The sequence below is a fragment of the Thamnophis sirtalis genome, unplaced genomic scaffold, assembly GCF_051295495.1.
Source record: "Thamnophis sirtalis isolate CommonGarterSnake01/CBP01778 unplaced genomic scaffold, rThaSir2_p1.2 scaffold_14, whole genome shotgun sequence".
Classification (NCBI taxonomy): domain Eukaryota; kingdom Metazoa; phylum Chordata; class Lepidosauria; order Squamata; family Natricidae; genus Thamnophis; species Thamnophis sirtalis.
Genome location: NW_028261394.1, coordinates 29130637 through 29146956, shown reverse-complemented (window position 1 = coordinate 29146956; position 16320 = coordinate 29130637). Strand labels below are relative to the sequence as shown.

The 16320-nt window shown below is 45.6% G+C and overlaps 1 protein-coding gene across 1 annotated transcript in view; it reads right to left on the bottom strand.

The window, feature by feature from the left end:
* Positions 1–10607: 10607 nt before the first annotated feature.
* Positions 10608–16320, bottom strand: part of SLC12A3 (solute carrier family 12 member 3) — a 42203-nt gene continuing 36490 nt past the window's right edge. The window contains exons 24-26 of the mRNA XM_087729399.1: positions 15316–15451; positions 14601–14668; positions 10608–10792 (exon numbers count right to left, since the gene is read on the bottom strand). Coding sequence (XP_087585525.1) covers positions 10654–10792; positions 14601–14668; positions 15316–15451 — 343 coding nt within the window. The 3' untranslated portion in view covers positions 10608–10653. The remainder of the gene's footprint in view (positions 10793–14600; positions 14669–15315; positions 15452–16320) is intronic.

Sequence of the window (16320 nt, the reverse complement as noted above, 5' to 3'; positions counted from 1 at the left end):
GAACCCTGGTGAAGAGACACCACCCCCAGGGGAATCCTCCGGTGAGGAGCTGAGGATAGCTCCACCAAGTCTGCTAGCCAGGGGCGGCATGGCCAGAAGGGAGCCACTAGGATCATCTCTGCTCCCTCTGACACCAACCTCCTCAGAACCCTGGAAATGAGGGGAAGGGGGGGAAGGCGTAGAGTAGACCTGGAGGCCATCTGCAGTGAAGGGCATCCGTGTCCATGGCTCCTCTGGATGGGAACCTCGATACAAAGCTCGGCAGCTGGGCATTCGCTGGGGTTGCAAAGAGATCCACCATCGGGTGCCCGAACCACTTGCAGATCTGCAGGAAGACACTGGGATGAAGCTGCCACTCTCCGTTGTTGACCGTCTCCCTGCTGAGCCAATCCACTTGCTGGTTCTCTGTCCCAGAGATGTGTTCTGCTCTGATGGACTGGAGATGCCTCTCTGCCCAGTTCCCCAATCGGAGGGCCTTACTATTGGAGAGATGGGGCCTTATGAAGCCTCTTCTGGCTTCGCTGGTGCCTCTTGAGCGCTCTCGGCATCCGTAGTAGGAATGCCAGTCACGCGCTCACCCACATACTCAAGATGGCAGGGTCAAGATGGCGACCGTCGACTTGCGGCCCGAGCTTCTCCTGGAGCTGGGGAGCATTGGGGCGATCTCTGCTGGATCCCCGGTCCTCCGGAGCCTATGCCGGGCTGCTGGAAGCCGAAAGGCCGTTCCACACACTCTGATTGGTGCGGAGGCTCCTTCCCCTTCTTTGCGACCGTCCGGCCGCCTGGGGAATGCATGCATGCTAGCAAGGCACCAAGGCTTTCGCTAGCCTAGCAGTGCTAAGCACGATCGAGGAGGGATGCAGCAATCCGATGAACTTCTTGAAAGTAAAAATGCTAGAAGGAAAAAATCTACACAAAAAAAAACCCTTAATCTTCGTAGGTGAGGGAGAGTCAGATAAAACACTCCTTCTGGGCTGGAGACTGAGGTTAATCTGGAATTTGTCTCCGGTGTAGAAGCTGTCGGTGTATATACAACAGCAATGTGACAGGTCATAGATCATAAATCATAGTTACAATCATTAAGCATAAGGTACAAACAACGTGATCACTTCCCCGTTTAGCAACAGACATTTTGGGCTCCATTGTGGTTGTAAGTCAAGGACTACCTATACAGGTAGAAGTCCCCGGTGTGCTATTTGTCTGCAGGACCTCACAAGGCTGGCAGTAATCTTGTGAGTCTGAAAGTACTTTCTCCTCCCCTCACATTTATAATCCAAGAAACTAGGGAGGGTCCCTTCTAAGAACTTTGCCTTTTCTCGTTTCTTTCCACAGGCTGAGCTGCTCCTTAACTCACTGTTGCCTAGTCCACAGCTCTTCCTCCTGTCTCCCAAGGTCAGGTCCACATACCATTATATCCAAAGAACAGCATTATTTTTCTAAATCAAGTATATAATATTGAAGATAACTTTTTCAGATCATCTAATATAAATAGTTTGTTCGTGTAAAGGGGAGAGGGTGGAAGAGGAGATGGATGGGGAGAGGGAGAAGTAAAGGGAATGGAAAGGGGGAGAGGGAAGGGAGAGGGAGAAGGAGAAGGAAGGGGAGAGGGAGAGAGAGGGGGAAGGAGGGGAGAGGGAGAAGGAAAGGGAACGAGATAGAAGGGGCAAGGGGGAGAGGGAAGGGGAGAGGGAGAAGGAAAAGGAACAGAATGCAGAGGGGGAGTGAGAAAAGGAGAGGGGAGGGAAGAGGGAGAAGGGGAGGGAACAGGAGGTGGAGGGGGAAAGAGTGGGGAGGGGAGAGGGAGAAAGAGAAGGAAGGGGAACAGAAGGAGGAGAGGGAGGGGAGAGGGAGAGAAGGGGAGGGAATGGAAGGAGGAGAGGGAGGGGAGAGGGAGAGAATGGGAGGGAAAGGGAGCAGGAATGGGGAGAGGGAGAAGGAAGGGGAGGGGGAAGGGGAGAGGGAGAAGGAAAGGGAATGGAAAGGGGGAGGGGAGATGGAAGGGGAGAGGGAGAAGGAAAGGGAACAGAATGCAGAGGGGGAGTGAGAAAAGGAGAGGGGAGGGAAGAGGGAGAAGGGGAGGGAACAGGAGGGGGAGGGGGGAAAGTGTGGGGAGGGGAGAGGGAGAAAGAGAAGGAAGGGGAACAGAAGGAGGAGAGGGAGGGGAGAGGAGAGAAGGAGATGGAACAGGAGAGGGGAAGAGTGGGGAGAAAGAGTTGGGAGCGGAGAGGGAGAAAGAGAAGGAAAGGGAACGGAAGGAGGAGAGGGAGGGGAGGAGAGAGGGAGAGAAGGGGAGGGAAAGGGAGAAGGAATGGGGAGAGGGAGAAGGAAGGGGAGGGGGAAGGGGAGAGGGAGAAGTAAAGGGAATGGAAAGGGGGAGGAGGAGAGGGAAGGGGAGAGGGAGAAGGAAAGGGAACAGAATGCAGAGGGGGAGTGAGAAAAGGAAAGGGGAGGGAAGAGGGAGAAGGGGAGGGAACAGGAGGTGGAGGGGGAAAGAGTGGGGAGGGGAGAGGGAGAAAGAGAAGGAAGGGGAACAGAAGGAGGAGAGGGAGGGGAGAGGGAGAGAAGGGGAGGGAAAGGGAGAAGGAATGGGGAGAGGGAAGGAGAGGGGAGTGAGAAGGGAGAGGGACAGAATAGCAAAGTAAAACATGTATTTCCTGGTTGGTGAATTGGCATATTTTTCTGGTTAGCCTGATGAAGGATGCACTCCTGCAGAGAATGAGGAGGTATTTTCATAAATATGGTTGGTGATATCCCCAAAGGGAATACGCTTTTCAGCTGCTCCCCATTGGCCGCATTCACATGATATTAGTGTGCATCCTAGTTTTCTCCATCCAATGAGGCACTGAAGCAGAAGGTTTAAGTAAACAGGGCTTGAGTCCACAGGGTTGTCTAATTCCTGGTTCTGTGTGATGGGCAGCCCTTGCCATTCAAAGAGAGAGGGGGGAGGGAGACGGGAGGGAAGGGAGAGGGGGGGGCTTCCGGCTTCACAAACTCCCCCTTTGTATTCAGGAAGTTGGAAGGGTTGAACTCGTGTGGGAATTTCTACTGAGATTCATTGTGATGAACAGAATGGAGGTTGATGAAAACGGCTGTGCCCTGGAAAAGCCAGGAAAACAAGATCACATGGAAGAAAGGGCTCAGTGATGAAGGGATCTTGAATTAAGTTGGCTTAGATTCGAACTTTTGCAATCTGGTTCAAAATTGAGCTGATGATAGTGAAAAGGATCATTCGTAGAATCATAGGGCTGGAAGGGAACTTGGTGGTCTTCTAGTCCAACCCTCTTCCCAAGGCAGGAGCCCTTATAGCAGTGTTTTTCAACCTTTTTTGTGCAAAGGCACACTTTTTTCATGAAAAAAATCACGAGGCACACCACCATTAGAAAATGTTAAAAAAATTTAACTCTGTGCCTATATTGACTATATATAAAGTAATTTTACCACGGCACACCTTACACTATGTCACGGCACACTAGTGTGCCGCGGCACAGTGGTTGAAAAACACTGCCTTATAGCATCCCAGAGAAATGGCTGCCCAACGCCTTCTGTAAAACCTCCAGAGATGAAGAGGCTAACTTTTCCACTGATTAACCATTCTCACTTTCAGGAAATTCCCCCTTATTTCCAGTTTGGAGCTCCCTATGATGAGTTCCCATCCATTGCTTCTTGCCCTGCCTTCAGGTGTTTTGGACAATGAATTGATCCCTTCTTTTTTCTGACAGCCCATTAAATATTGGAAGACTGCTATCATGTCATGTCTCCCCTCATTCTTCTCTTCGTTTGGCTGAATATACCAAGCTCCCTTTTAATTGTGCAGTTTAGCCTCCAGACCCATGGTCCACTTTTGAAAGTTTCCCATTTTACCTTGGGAATTTGATAGCCCCAAAGTTGTGCATTTTGGATGGGCGTGTGAGCTACTCCGAGAGGAACAAGAGAGAGAGAAATATAGGCGTGAACTCACAGCCTCCTGATTGTGAGGCAAGAGCGCCACCTCTAGGCCACCATGCCGCTCAAGCATTCAGCCTACAATGATTCTTCTGTATTTTTCTTATGTTGATTGAATGGTATAACCGGCTGATTAATTAAGTAATTGATCGGCTGATTCGCATAGCCACTCATCTCCTAATTGCCAAGATAAGCGAACAACAAAAGTAGAGAGAAAAACAGTGGTTAGAAATGATATATTGGTACCTTTTTTCTTAATCATATCGTCTACAATTGGATTATCTGCCCTCCCAGCAAATTCTATGCCCTTTGTCACCAGGATCTCTTTGGCTGAAGAAAACCCATGAGTGAAGACCGCAAACGTTCCTCCGATGTAGAGGCTGAAGATGGGACCATATTTTTGGGCTAGCTGAAACGAAATCACCGGGATTAACCTACAACTGGGGTCGGCAACCTTAAACACTCAAAGAGCCACAAAGGTCCTAACCAGAAGCCCCCCGTTCAATTCTGGAGCCTACCGGAAGTCCAGTTCCCCAACCATAGAGTCTCCTCCTAGCATGGCATCCTTTTTCCTCTACCTATCCTAACCAAAAGCACTACCAATTGTGGAGCCAACTGGCAACAGGGGTCTCAGCAAAGGGATGAAAGAGCCACATGCGGCTCCAGAGCTGCAGATTGCTGACCCCTGACCTAGAAACATCAGGAGATCCCTTGGAAGCAATCACTTGCAAGGATGCAGCACGGTTGAGATGCGAGATTTGTCGAACCTGCATCACAGGCCATCTCCTTCCAAAACCTTCAGCCTATCCTTTCCCCTTCTATTTGGGCATAGATGGAACTTCTTATATGCAGAAGACTGATGGGATCTGATGAGTAGAATTATATCATTAAATGAAATGGGTTTGATTGTAAATTGTGACCCATCCAAAACTGGATTTCATTCTGGTAAATCTGCAGACACGCCAAATTATCTTCAATGCAATCTCCATTTACCTTCTGGAAAAAGCACCTTTGGGAATAACTATGACCTGAATGTGTAGAATTTATATTTTACCAATGAAGAAATAAAGGGGGACTAGTATAGATCTATTTCAAGCTATTTAGCTCTGAAAAAGTTTGTCACAAAAGTGGCTGCCTCCGAAGGCAGATTGGGGTTAAAAGGCGAAGGCGGAAGCAGTGTACATCCATCCCATATTTGGGTAGACCAGGTTGCCCTGATAGACCGGTCCCACTGGACAAAACACTTAATCTTTCCCCTGGTATAGTCAACCAAAGCGAGGAGAGCCTGTGGCTTAGAGGTTAAAACATCTACCTAATAAGCCAGTAACTGCCTGGGTTTGAATCCCAAAAGGAGTATGGCTAGCTGATGAGAGCTAAATAGCTTGAAATAGATCTCCCTTCATTTCTTTGTCAGTAAATATAAACTCAACACAAAAATAGTCTATCACGAAAGCAGCTGCCTGCAAAGGCTCCTAGATTGGGGCTGAAAGGCAAAACTGGAAGCACTATGCTCCATCCCATAATTGGGTAGACCAAGTTGCCCTAATAGACTGGTCTCACCAGAAAAAACACTGAATCGACTAACTGATTCTAAAGTCAGTTAGGACTGAAGACATTTCTTGGATGACAAGCAAAATATTTGCAAAGCAAAAACTAAGGAAATCCTGTCCATTTTTATAAAACACCTTTGGGATAATTATGACTTGGATGATTGAGAATCTCCATAGGCACAGTATGATCACAGTTATCAAGCAGCCTCACTTCCCTCCATTCCCACAACCCAATTTACTTTATTAATTTGACCTTGTTTCTGAATCAAGATCAAATTGTTCTTTCATAAGCCCTAGAAAAATATTGAAACCTTAGCAGAGCTTAAAAGCTATAGAAGCACAGCTAAAAAACAGCACACAATGTTATGAAATTGCCATTTAGCTAAGCTCAGTAAGAAAGCATTTTAATTAAGAATAAGCTAACTAGTGGAAATGAAATATAAAATTGTGATACAGATGTAGATGGATGAAAGCCCATTGAAAGAGGGGGCTTCAGCAACAGAGTGGTCAACACCTGGAATGCTCTACCTGACTCTGTGGTTTCATCCCCAAACTCCCCAAACTTTAACCTCAAACTATCTACTGTTGACCTCACCCCATTCCTAAGAGGTCTGTAAGGGGGCATGCATAAGTGCACCTATGTGCCTACCGTCCCTGTCCTACTGTCCCTTATTCATATCCATTTGTTGTATTCATAATCATGTTTATACTTATATCCATTATCTTATACATGCTTGACTAAATAAATAAATAAATAAATAAATAAATAAATAAATAAATAAATAAAGAAATAAAGAAAGAAAGAAAGAAAGAAAGAAAGAAAGAAAGAAAGAAAGAAAGAAAGAAAGAAAGAATAGGGAGAAAATTCAACAGAGGTTTTTTTTAAAAGCTCCAATATCTTCACTTCAAATAATCAAGAGTGGCAGGTACATCACTACCGTCTTTTGATTACTGAAACACATTTCTTTACTTCTCTACTTATGTTCTCCAAAGTATCAAATTTCTTTCAAAGCCCACGAAGGTCAGACATAGGATTGATTTCATCTCAAAAAGCTACTGATCCTCTCGAGAGCTGCCCAATTCCATTAACTATCAGGATTCCTTCGAATCAAGCATGCATCTCTACAGAGCAGAATCCTTTAATATCTAGCTAACATGCTGAAAGTTTGTTTCCCTAAATCTTACTTTGATCTCCTGTTTTGCAGCAGTGGAACAGCTGGCCATCAGAAAGTGTGGTTGCTTCATCACTGGAGGTGGATAGTCACTTCTCTGAAATGGTATAGGGTCTCCTGCTTGAGCAGGGGGTTGGACTAGAAGACCTCCAAGGTCCCTTCCAGCTGTATTCAGATTGATTGAAACTAGGGAAAGTCTCCTCTGAGATGTTTGCCTTGTCACCAGCAGCAGGCTAATTCGCACAGGCCAGCTTACAATAGCAGTAGCAGTAGACTTATATACCGCTTCATAGGCCTTTCAGGCCTCTCTAAGCGGTTTACAGAGAGTCAGCATATTGCCCCCAACAATCTGGGTCCTCATTTTACCCACCTCGGAAGGATGGAAGGCTGAGTCAACCCTGAGCCGGTGAGATTTGAACCGCTGACCTGCTGATCTAGCAGTAGCCTGCAGTGCTGCATTTAACCACTGCGCCACCTTGGCTCTTTACAAGATTCTATTAAGGTTATCTTACAATAAAGATACAGCCAGGATTCCTGATTGTGCTTCTTGTCTGGCTAATCTCGCAAGTCGGAAAATGCATCTCTTCCCCCCTCGTGTTTACAATCCAAGAAACTAGGCAGTTTCTCTTTTGAGATTTTGTCCCATTTTTTTCCCGGAGATTCAGATGCCTCTTAAATCACTCCTCCGACTCTTCCTCCTTCTCCTCCTCCTTTCCTCGTTCTTTTCTCCTCAATTGTTGGGGGCAAGAGGCTGACTCTGTAAAGCGCTTAGAGAGGGCTAGAAAGTACTGTAAAGCAGTATATAAGTCTATTGCTATTACCCTTCCTTCCCAGTGGATAGAATGCAGTATTTCAGTCTAACTCTGCCCACAGCCAGCACTTCAATCCTGACCAGCTCATGGTTGACTCAGCCTCCCGTCCTTCCGTAGTGCGCAAAATGAGGACCCAGATTGTTGGGGGCAAATAGGCTGACTCTGTAAACTGCTTAGAGGGGGCTGTAAAGCACTGTGAAGTGGCATAGAAGTCTAAGTGCTATTGCTTTGGTATCAAACCAGCTGCAAAGCTTCCATCAGCAAGGGAAGCTTTAAGAGAGGACTTCACACTCTACTAAGATATCTGATTGATTGATTGATTGATTGATTGATTGATTGGATTCCACCAAATCACTGTTGCCTCCTAGCAACTTCAAAGGTTTTCTCCATGACGATCAATCCGTAGACTGGTCCTTCAGCTGTTCCATTCCCCATGATAGCTGAATCCACCACCTTGCTGCAGAGTGTCCTCTTCTCCTCTTCCTCTTTCCTTCCATCTTTCCCAGCATTAAAGCCTTTCCTAGAGAGTTGCTAGGTCTCCACATAATGCCCCAAGAAGCACACTTGCCTAATAAGAGAAGTGTGTCCTCCAAGATAAGGAATAAGGAAGCCTGGAACTGCACCCCAAGATATTTATACCTGGTCTGTTGGGGTTCCGTTAACTTGCTATTTATGTAACCTGCTGTTGTGTTATGCAAACACTAGCACTGTGATGGCAAACATATGGCACGCGTGCCAGGGGTGGCACATAGAGCCTTCTCTGTGAGCACGTGTGCCATTGCCAGCTGCTCTTCTGGTTTCCAGTGCACACATGTGTGTTGCCCAGCTGGTCAGACCATGTGCCAGAGCCCCTGGTCTTCAGGTTTCTGGGGCTCTGGTGCATGCGAAGACCAGCCGGCAGGCATGCATGCGCATGCTGGAAACCAGAAGACCAGGTGGCCATTGCATGCATGTGCACCAGCCAGCTGATCTTCAGGTTTCTGGGGCTCTGGTGCGCATGTGCATTCCAGTTTGGGCACGCAGTGTTGAAAAGATTCACCATCACTGCGCTAGCGTTTTTATATATAATTTGCTAGAAGTTGGTTTTTTCCAGCAAAAGGAAGCCAATGCCCTTCTTATTCTCACTTGGTGGATAAATAAAATGTGTGTGTAATATTCATATAGCCAAGCTGGAAAGGCACAATCTGCTAACATTGGAGATTGATGATGGAGAAAGGACAGCCTGAATTACTGAATTTTTGCCCAAAATATATTGAACTTCTAGGGCATGCTGCCACCTGCTGGCTCACAGAGGAACTGCAAACTCAATGGGAAAAATAGGGCAATATCACGGAAACTTAGATTGTTTGGGACTCTGGATGAGAAGGCAGTGCTTAGGGAATCCCAGGCTCATATCCCAAAGAAAGCTCCATTCTACCACAAATCCTGCTCACCCATCCCCTCGTCACCCAAAATGAAAACCAACCGGCAATTAATCATGGATTGTTTTCAGTCAGTTATCAATAGCTTTGTAGAGTACTCAGCTGCTTGTGGAAGAGGGAGATAAGTGGTGGGATTCAGCCAGCTCGCACCTATTCAGGAGAACCGGTTATTAGCTTTCTAAGCAGTGGGGAGAACCAATTGTCGGAAGAAATCTCACTTTTGTTTTTTCTCCCTTTACAGGGCTAATCCTGTAAGGAAGGCAGGAAGGAAACATTCTGGTGTTGTTTTTAGCCTAATCTTTATTGCCCACTTACAGAAACTGCCTCTTCGGTTAACCCTGATTACATTGCAACAACTAAGGCGAAACGCCCATTGATGTGAGTGATGTTGAGTTAGCCACACCCACACAGTCACATGACCACTGAGCCCCGCCTACCCAGCTGGTCATTAGGGCAGAGACCCGGTTGTTAAATTATTTGAATCCCACCACTGAGGGAGACCTCGTGAGTCTTGGCAGCTGGCCTGGTTTTCTCCCCTACATGGCAGCTCCAGGCCCCTGGGCTGGCTGGAGCTGACAGCTCAGCCCACTGTGATGTCATGCGTGGTGTGTCCCATTCTGCACTAGAAATCTTGTGGTGTAACGCAAAGAAATACAACCAGAACCGTGACGGCCAACCTTTTAGGCACCGAGTGCCCAAACTCTTGTGCACAAATGCCCAAACGGAAAGGAGTGCACGCAAACACGCAAAATACACATGCATGCATGAACAGACATGCACAAACGTGCACATGTGTGCATAGGCAGCAAGGACCAGCTGGCCGGTGGGAGGCGGGGCATCCCAACATGGGTAGAAGGGCAAGAGGTAAAGTCTTTTTCTATCGTGAATTTCTATTTCGTCATTTGCAGGGAAACAGAAGCTCATGAAATAAATGCCATGGAGACCCGAGCTGGGGTGACGGCGCATGTGCCAGCAGAGAGGGCTCTGCATGGCACCTCTGGCACCTGCGCCATAGGTTTGCCACCATAGAACTAGATCAAAAGGCCTAGATCTGACCTCTCTGGTTTTTAAAAATTGGTATAAGGGTATCATCTTTAAGCCCCATAAGCTAAACAAGTCAGATCAAGAACTAACTCATGTATGCGTACAATAGGCTAACTTGGATTAATTTTAATCTTGATTATTTCTTGGGCGGCTTATACCAGGTGGGTGAGTCCAGCTCATTCCATTGTTTTATGATTCGACGTAATACAAGAATCCAGGAAATGGGCTAATTCAGTATTCAAGATGCATATGCAATATTTGTGAACAGGTGCCAATGTATTATTAGTGAAATTATTCACTAATGTATTTGGTTTTCAGCTACTGTATATACAATTTTAATTAAATGTCAGTGGTAATGAAATTCACTCAAATGTATTCATTGTCCTCGGTTTACTTGGGTCACCAGCAAATCTACTTTTCAGCGTTAATGATGTGGCACATTGTGTGAACCCCGCCAATTGTGGCTTCTTTTTCCAACCATGATTAAACAAGCTGTGATTCAGCACAAGGAACAAACCCAGCCCATATCGCCACAAATTGCCGTTCTGAAGAAGAGGATTCTTACAACCCAACAAAATTTGGTTTTCCAACATCGGTCTTTTATTCTTGGCCTTCATCCCTGCAATGGAGCCTCTTGATAGCTCATCATCAAAGCAGGATCCGGCTGGAATGTTCTCCTCCATGCTGCAGTGCTCCCTGGCCCAAGAAGGTCCTACTGACAGTAAAAAGTCAAGACGTTTTCCTGGTTGCCTCTGATCAGGATGACGGGAGACCTCAGATCTTGCGAGAGGGTCTCCAGCCAAGCCATGTAGAGGCTACTGGGACATCCCTTTCGGCCAACTGGCATGGTTCTGGAAAAAAGTGACAAGGAACAGGAGAAAGAAAAGAAGTTTTCTTTCATATGAAGTCTTAATACCACCTTATAAGGCCTTGGTAAGGCCACACTTGGAATCCTGCATTCAGTTTTGGTCACCAAGATGTAAAAAAGATGTGGAGACTCTAGAAAGAGTGCAGAGAAGAGCAAGAAAGATCATTAGGGGACTGGAGGCTAAAACACATGAAGAACGGTGGCAGGAACTGGGTATGTCTAGTTAAATGAAAAGAAGGACCAGGGGAGACAGGATAGCAGTCTTCCAATATCTCAGGGGCTGCCACAAAGAAGAGGGAATCAAACTATTCTCCAAAGCACCTGAGGATAGAATAAGAAGCAATGGGTGGAAACTAATCAAGGAGAGAAGCAACTTGGAACTAAGGAGAAATTTCCTGGCAGTTAGAACAATTAACCAGTGGAACAACTTGCCTCCAGAAGTTGTGAATGCTCCAACACTTGAAGTTTTAAAGAAGATGTTGGATAACCTTTTGTCTGAAGTGGTGTAAAGTTTCCTGCCTAGACAGAGGTTGGACTAGAAGATCTCAAAGGTCCCTTCCAACTCTGCTGGTATATTCTATTCTAAGTTTGTGTTTGTCTATCATGAACCCAAAAGAAATCAACCCTGGCTGTTCTTGGGAAGGACAGATGTTGTAGGTGTTGTTGGGAAAGGTGGAAGGAGAAAAGGACGTCAGAGGATGAGGTGGTGGGATCGTGTCATTGATGAATAAAGGTGAATTTGGTATCATTTGGAAACTATATGAGCCACGGTGGCGCAGTGGTCAGATTTCAGTAATGTAAACTACTTCTACTGACTGATGGCTGCCTGCAATTTGGCAGTTCAGATCTCACCAGGCTCAAGGTTGACTCAGCCTTCCATTTTTCCTTCCTTCCTTCCTTCCTTCCTTCCTTCCTTCCTTCCTTCCTTCCTCCTTTCCCAGTGGTTAGAATGCAACATTGCAGGCTAACTCTGCCCACAGCCAGCAGTTCAATCCTGACCGGCTCAAGGTTGACTCAGTCTTCTGTCCTTCCGAGGTGGAGGACCCAGATTGTTGCAAGCAAGAGGCTGACTCTGTAAACCGCTTAGAGGGCTGTAAGCACTATGAAGTGGTATATAAGTGCTATTGCTATATTGATGCAGTCTTCTCTTGGTATTTTAGCAGCCATCTCTTTCTCTAACCAGTCATCTTCAGCTCATCATTAACTACAATTCTCAGATGCTGCTCACAGGTACAGGTAGTCCTCGACTTACGACCACAATTGAGCCCAAAATGCTAAGTGAAACCTTTGCAAAGTGCATTCCCCCCCCCCGCCCCCGGTACAACTTTTCGTGCCATAGCTGTGAAAGGAATCACTGCAGTTTCTTAAGTTAGTAACACTGTTGTTAAATGAATCTGCCTTGCCCATTGATTTGGCTTGTAGTAAGGTCACAAAAAGGGGATCAGGTGACACCACCCCTTGCTGGGACTCTGCAATGGTCATAAATATGAGTCAGTGGCCAAGCAGCCGAATTGTGATCACGGGGATGCTGTGATGGTCGTAAGGGCGAAAAACGGTCATAGGTCCATTTTTTCGGTGATGTCGCAACTTTGAACGGTCACTAAATGAACTGTAGTAAGTCGAGGACTACCTGTATTACTCTTGGACCTGATCTCCACATTGCGTAGATTTCTTCGACAACAGAAAATTCCCCAATGAAGGATTTTGCATATGTAGGCATTAAGTGTCATTGCCTTTGCTTTCTGTGGCCACTTCTCTAATCTCTTACGATTCTTTGGAATGCTTATTCCATTTTGGGGTGGAGGGAATTACCGTATTTCTCAGAGTATAAAATGCACCTTTCCCTCCCCCCCAAAAAGCGTGGAAATGTTGACGCATCTTATACACCAAATAAAGCCACTTTTGGGCTCCCAAAGTCCCACTCCCGCATCCCATTTTTGCAAAAAATGGGTGAAAAACAGGCCTTTTTTGCAAAAATGTAGGCATTTTCCCCTTCCCCAAGACCCCAGAAGCACTCTGCAGGCTTCAGCAGGACTGGGGGAAGGGGAAATGCCCCCGTTTTTGTGAAAAATGGCCCATTTCCCACTCTTTTTCACAAAAATGGGGGCATTTTCCCCTTCCCCCAGCCCTGCTGAAGCCTGCAGAATGCTCCTGGAGGCCAGGGAGGACAAAAACTGTTTTTTTTTTCTTACTTACCTCTTCGATATCTTGGTGCGTCTTATAGTTCAAATAATATGGCAAGTATTCTGAGCAGTGTTGTGACCCAAATTTTAAAAACGGGACATGTGGGATTGGGGGGGGGGGGGAGAGACAGACTCATAAGGCCAGAGACTGAAGAAGGCAAAGATAAGCCAACCCATGTCGAAAAAGATTCTGAGTCAATAGCAATATAGCAATAGCAGATTTTTATATACCGCTTCATAGGGCTTTCAGCCCTCTCTAAGCGGTTTACAGAGTCAGCATATTGCCCCCAACAACAATCCGGGTCCTCATTTTACCCACCTCGGAAGGATGGAAGGCTGAGTCAACCCTGAGCCGGTGAGATTTGAACCGCTGAACTGCTGATCTAGCAGTCAGCTGAAGTGGCCTGCAGTACTGCACTCTACCCACTGCGTCACCTCGGCTCTTATCATCCAGGTTTACTTGTCTGGAAGTTGAATTATGGCAACTGGAATTTTTTTTGTCGGTTTGAGACATTTCGCTACCCATCCAAGCAGCTTCATCAGTCTGGTTAGAGGACTTAGGCAGAGTTGTCGGAATTGACAAACTCTTGAAATTCTTAGGGGTATTCCTGCACCATAAACATATAATAATAGAGTTGGAGAGGACCTTGGAGGTCTTCTCGTCCAATTCAAGGAAGGAAGCCCTCTACCATGTCACATAAATGATTGTCCAATCTCTTTTTGAAAGCCTCCAGTGATGGAGCACCCAACAACTTCTGAAGCTTCGATTGGTCGATTGCTCTCACTGTTAGGAAATTTCTCCTTAGTTCTAGGTTGCTTCTCTCATTAGTTTCCATCCATTGTTTCTCTTCTTGCCTTTTGGTGCTTTGGAGAATAGCTTGACCACCTTGTCTTTGTAGAAGCCCCTCAAATATTGGAAGACTGCTGTCATGTCTCCCTTAGTCTTTCTTGTCATTAGATTAGACATACCCAATTCCTGTAACCATTCTTCGTAAGTTTCAATCTCCAACTGCCAAATCATCTTTGTTGCTTTTCTCTGAATTCTTTCCAGAGTCTCATGCAGAGGTAGGTTGCTACCGGTTTGCACCGGTTTGGACGAATCAGTAGTGGCAATTGGTACTGGGTCGCCGAACTGGTAGAGACGGCATACTGGCCACGCCCCCGAACTGGTTCCCTGGTCAATCATGCCGTTGTGGTCATGTTTATTTGTCATTTTATAATGTTCTGCACATGCGCAAAATAATTTACAGGCAACGGTGCATGTGCAAGCAACGCATGGCAAAGCATGCGTGAAGTGAACCAGCAGTAACGCCGGCAGCAACCTACCCCTGGTCTCAAGGTTTCTTCTCCAAAATGCATAGCAAGATGTCAATGACAATTCTCAGTCATGCAGGTAGAATTGTCTGGAAATTAACGGATTGGTGACTGGAATTAAGCTGCTTCGATGGGCAGCGAAATATCTCAAACTCACAACAAATAAGCCCAGTTGCCATGACTCAACTAAGCCAACACACTCCTCCAACAGCTTTTCCTACACCGATTCCACCCCTAGCAACTCCTAACAAGCAAGGTTTTACATTCCGTTCATCTATGACTTCTCTTACTTACATGAAAATAAGGGCAGCATCCCGCGAATAATCCAGCAAAATTTCATTCATTCTCACTTGTCGAAGTGACTGAAATAGAAGGTAGAAAGTAGATATAAAGTTTTAAGTGTAAGCAACCAGAACAGCTCTGACAATGGATCAAGTTAATTTCTTTATTGTTGACCACCTGCTTAACAAGAATTTCACCAGATTATCTGCCTTCTTTTGCAAAATGGCAAGTATAAACTTAAATTCAGGTTTGGGGTACAATGGCTGTTAAATTTCCAGATCAACACTGGAATAACGTTCTTATTCTTCCCCTAAGAAGGTGGGCTTGAAAATACCTTCCAACAGAATCATCATCTTCTTTTAACAACCCCATAATCCTTTGCAGGGTGGAGTCTGGCCAATCGAAGGGAGCTAGCAGAGTGTTTACTGGCTGGATGCCATTCCTGTCACCAATGCGGAGTTTTGTCCAGCAGGTATATTCTCAGCCTCTACTTAGGATTGAACTCACAGCCTCCTGATTGTGAGGCGAGAGCTCCCCCTCTAGGCCACCGCACCACTCCCCTTCCAAAAGAGTGTAAAGGGGATTCTAAACTTCCCTGGCAGGTCAGCTAGGTTGACCAAAGGTGTCCGATTCAAACACCTGGAGTTAGAAACAGATGATGGCCTCCCTCTCCCTACTTGCCCCCTTTCCTTGTCCTGATGTCCACCCCAGGGAAGGTCATCCGAACCTTAGCTTTGTTCTTTGCAACCTCTTCGTCGGAAATTTTCCATGGGCAGCCGTGACGCATCTCGTTTACCACCGCCTCATCTTTGAAGCCATCGTTCAGTCTGAACGGAGCAATTAAGTCATCAAATCTCTTCACACTAGGAACAAAACCACCGTGAGTTTCCATCAGGAACCAGATTCTTCCGTGCCCTGGTCTTAGCCAAAAGGGGACACCTGCTTAGAGAAAGGGATCTGACCAATGGTAAGAACTAATCCTTGACTATTGTGAGGCATGCAAGACCAGGTCCAACCACAAAGCTTCAGTTAAACGGATTCATTGTTAAAAGCTTATGGAGAGGAATCTAATGGACTGTTAGCACCTGCTTAGAATTAGATAAGGGTCAATGGCTCTCAAAGGGAATGGAATAGGAATAGGAATAGGAATAGAATAGAATAGAATAGAATAGAATAGAATAGAATAGAATAGAATAGAACAGAACAGAACAGAATATGGAAAGAATATGGAAAGAATATGGAAAGAATATGGAAAGAATATGGAAAGAATATGGAAAGAATATGGAAAGAATAGAATGGAATAGAAATACTGTAGAAAGAATAGAATAATAGAAGAGAAGAGAACAGAACAGAATAGAATATGGAAAGGAAGAGAAGAGAAGAGAAGAGAATATGGAATGGAATAGAACAAAATAGAGAATATGGAAAGAATATGGGAAGAACGGAACAGAACAGAACAGAATAGAATAGAATAGAATATGGAACAAAATATGGAAAGAATATGGAAAGAATATGGAAAGAATATGGAAAGAATAGAATAGAACAGAACAGAACAGAATATGGAAAGAATAGAATGGAGTGGAGTGGAGTGGAGTGGAATAGAATAGAATAGAATAGAATAGAATAGAATAGAACAGAATATGGAATGGAATGGAATGGAATGGAGTGGAGTGGAACGGAGCGGAGCGGAGCAGAATAGAATAGAATAGAACAGAACAGAACAGAACAGAAC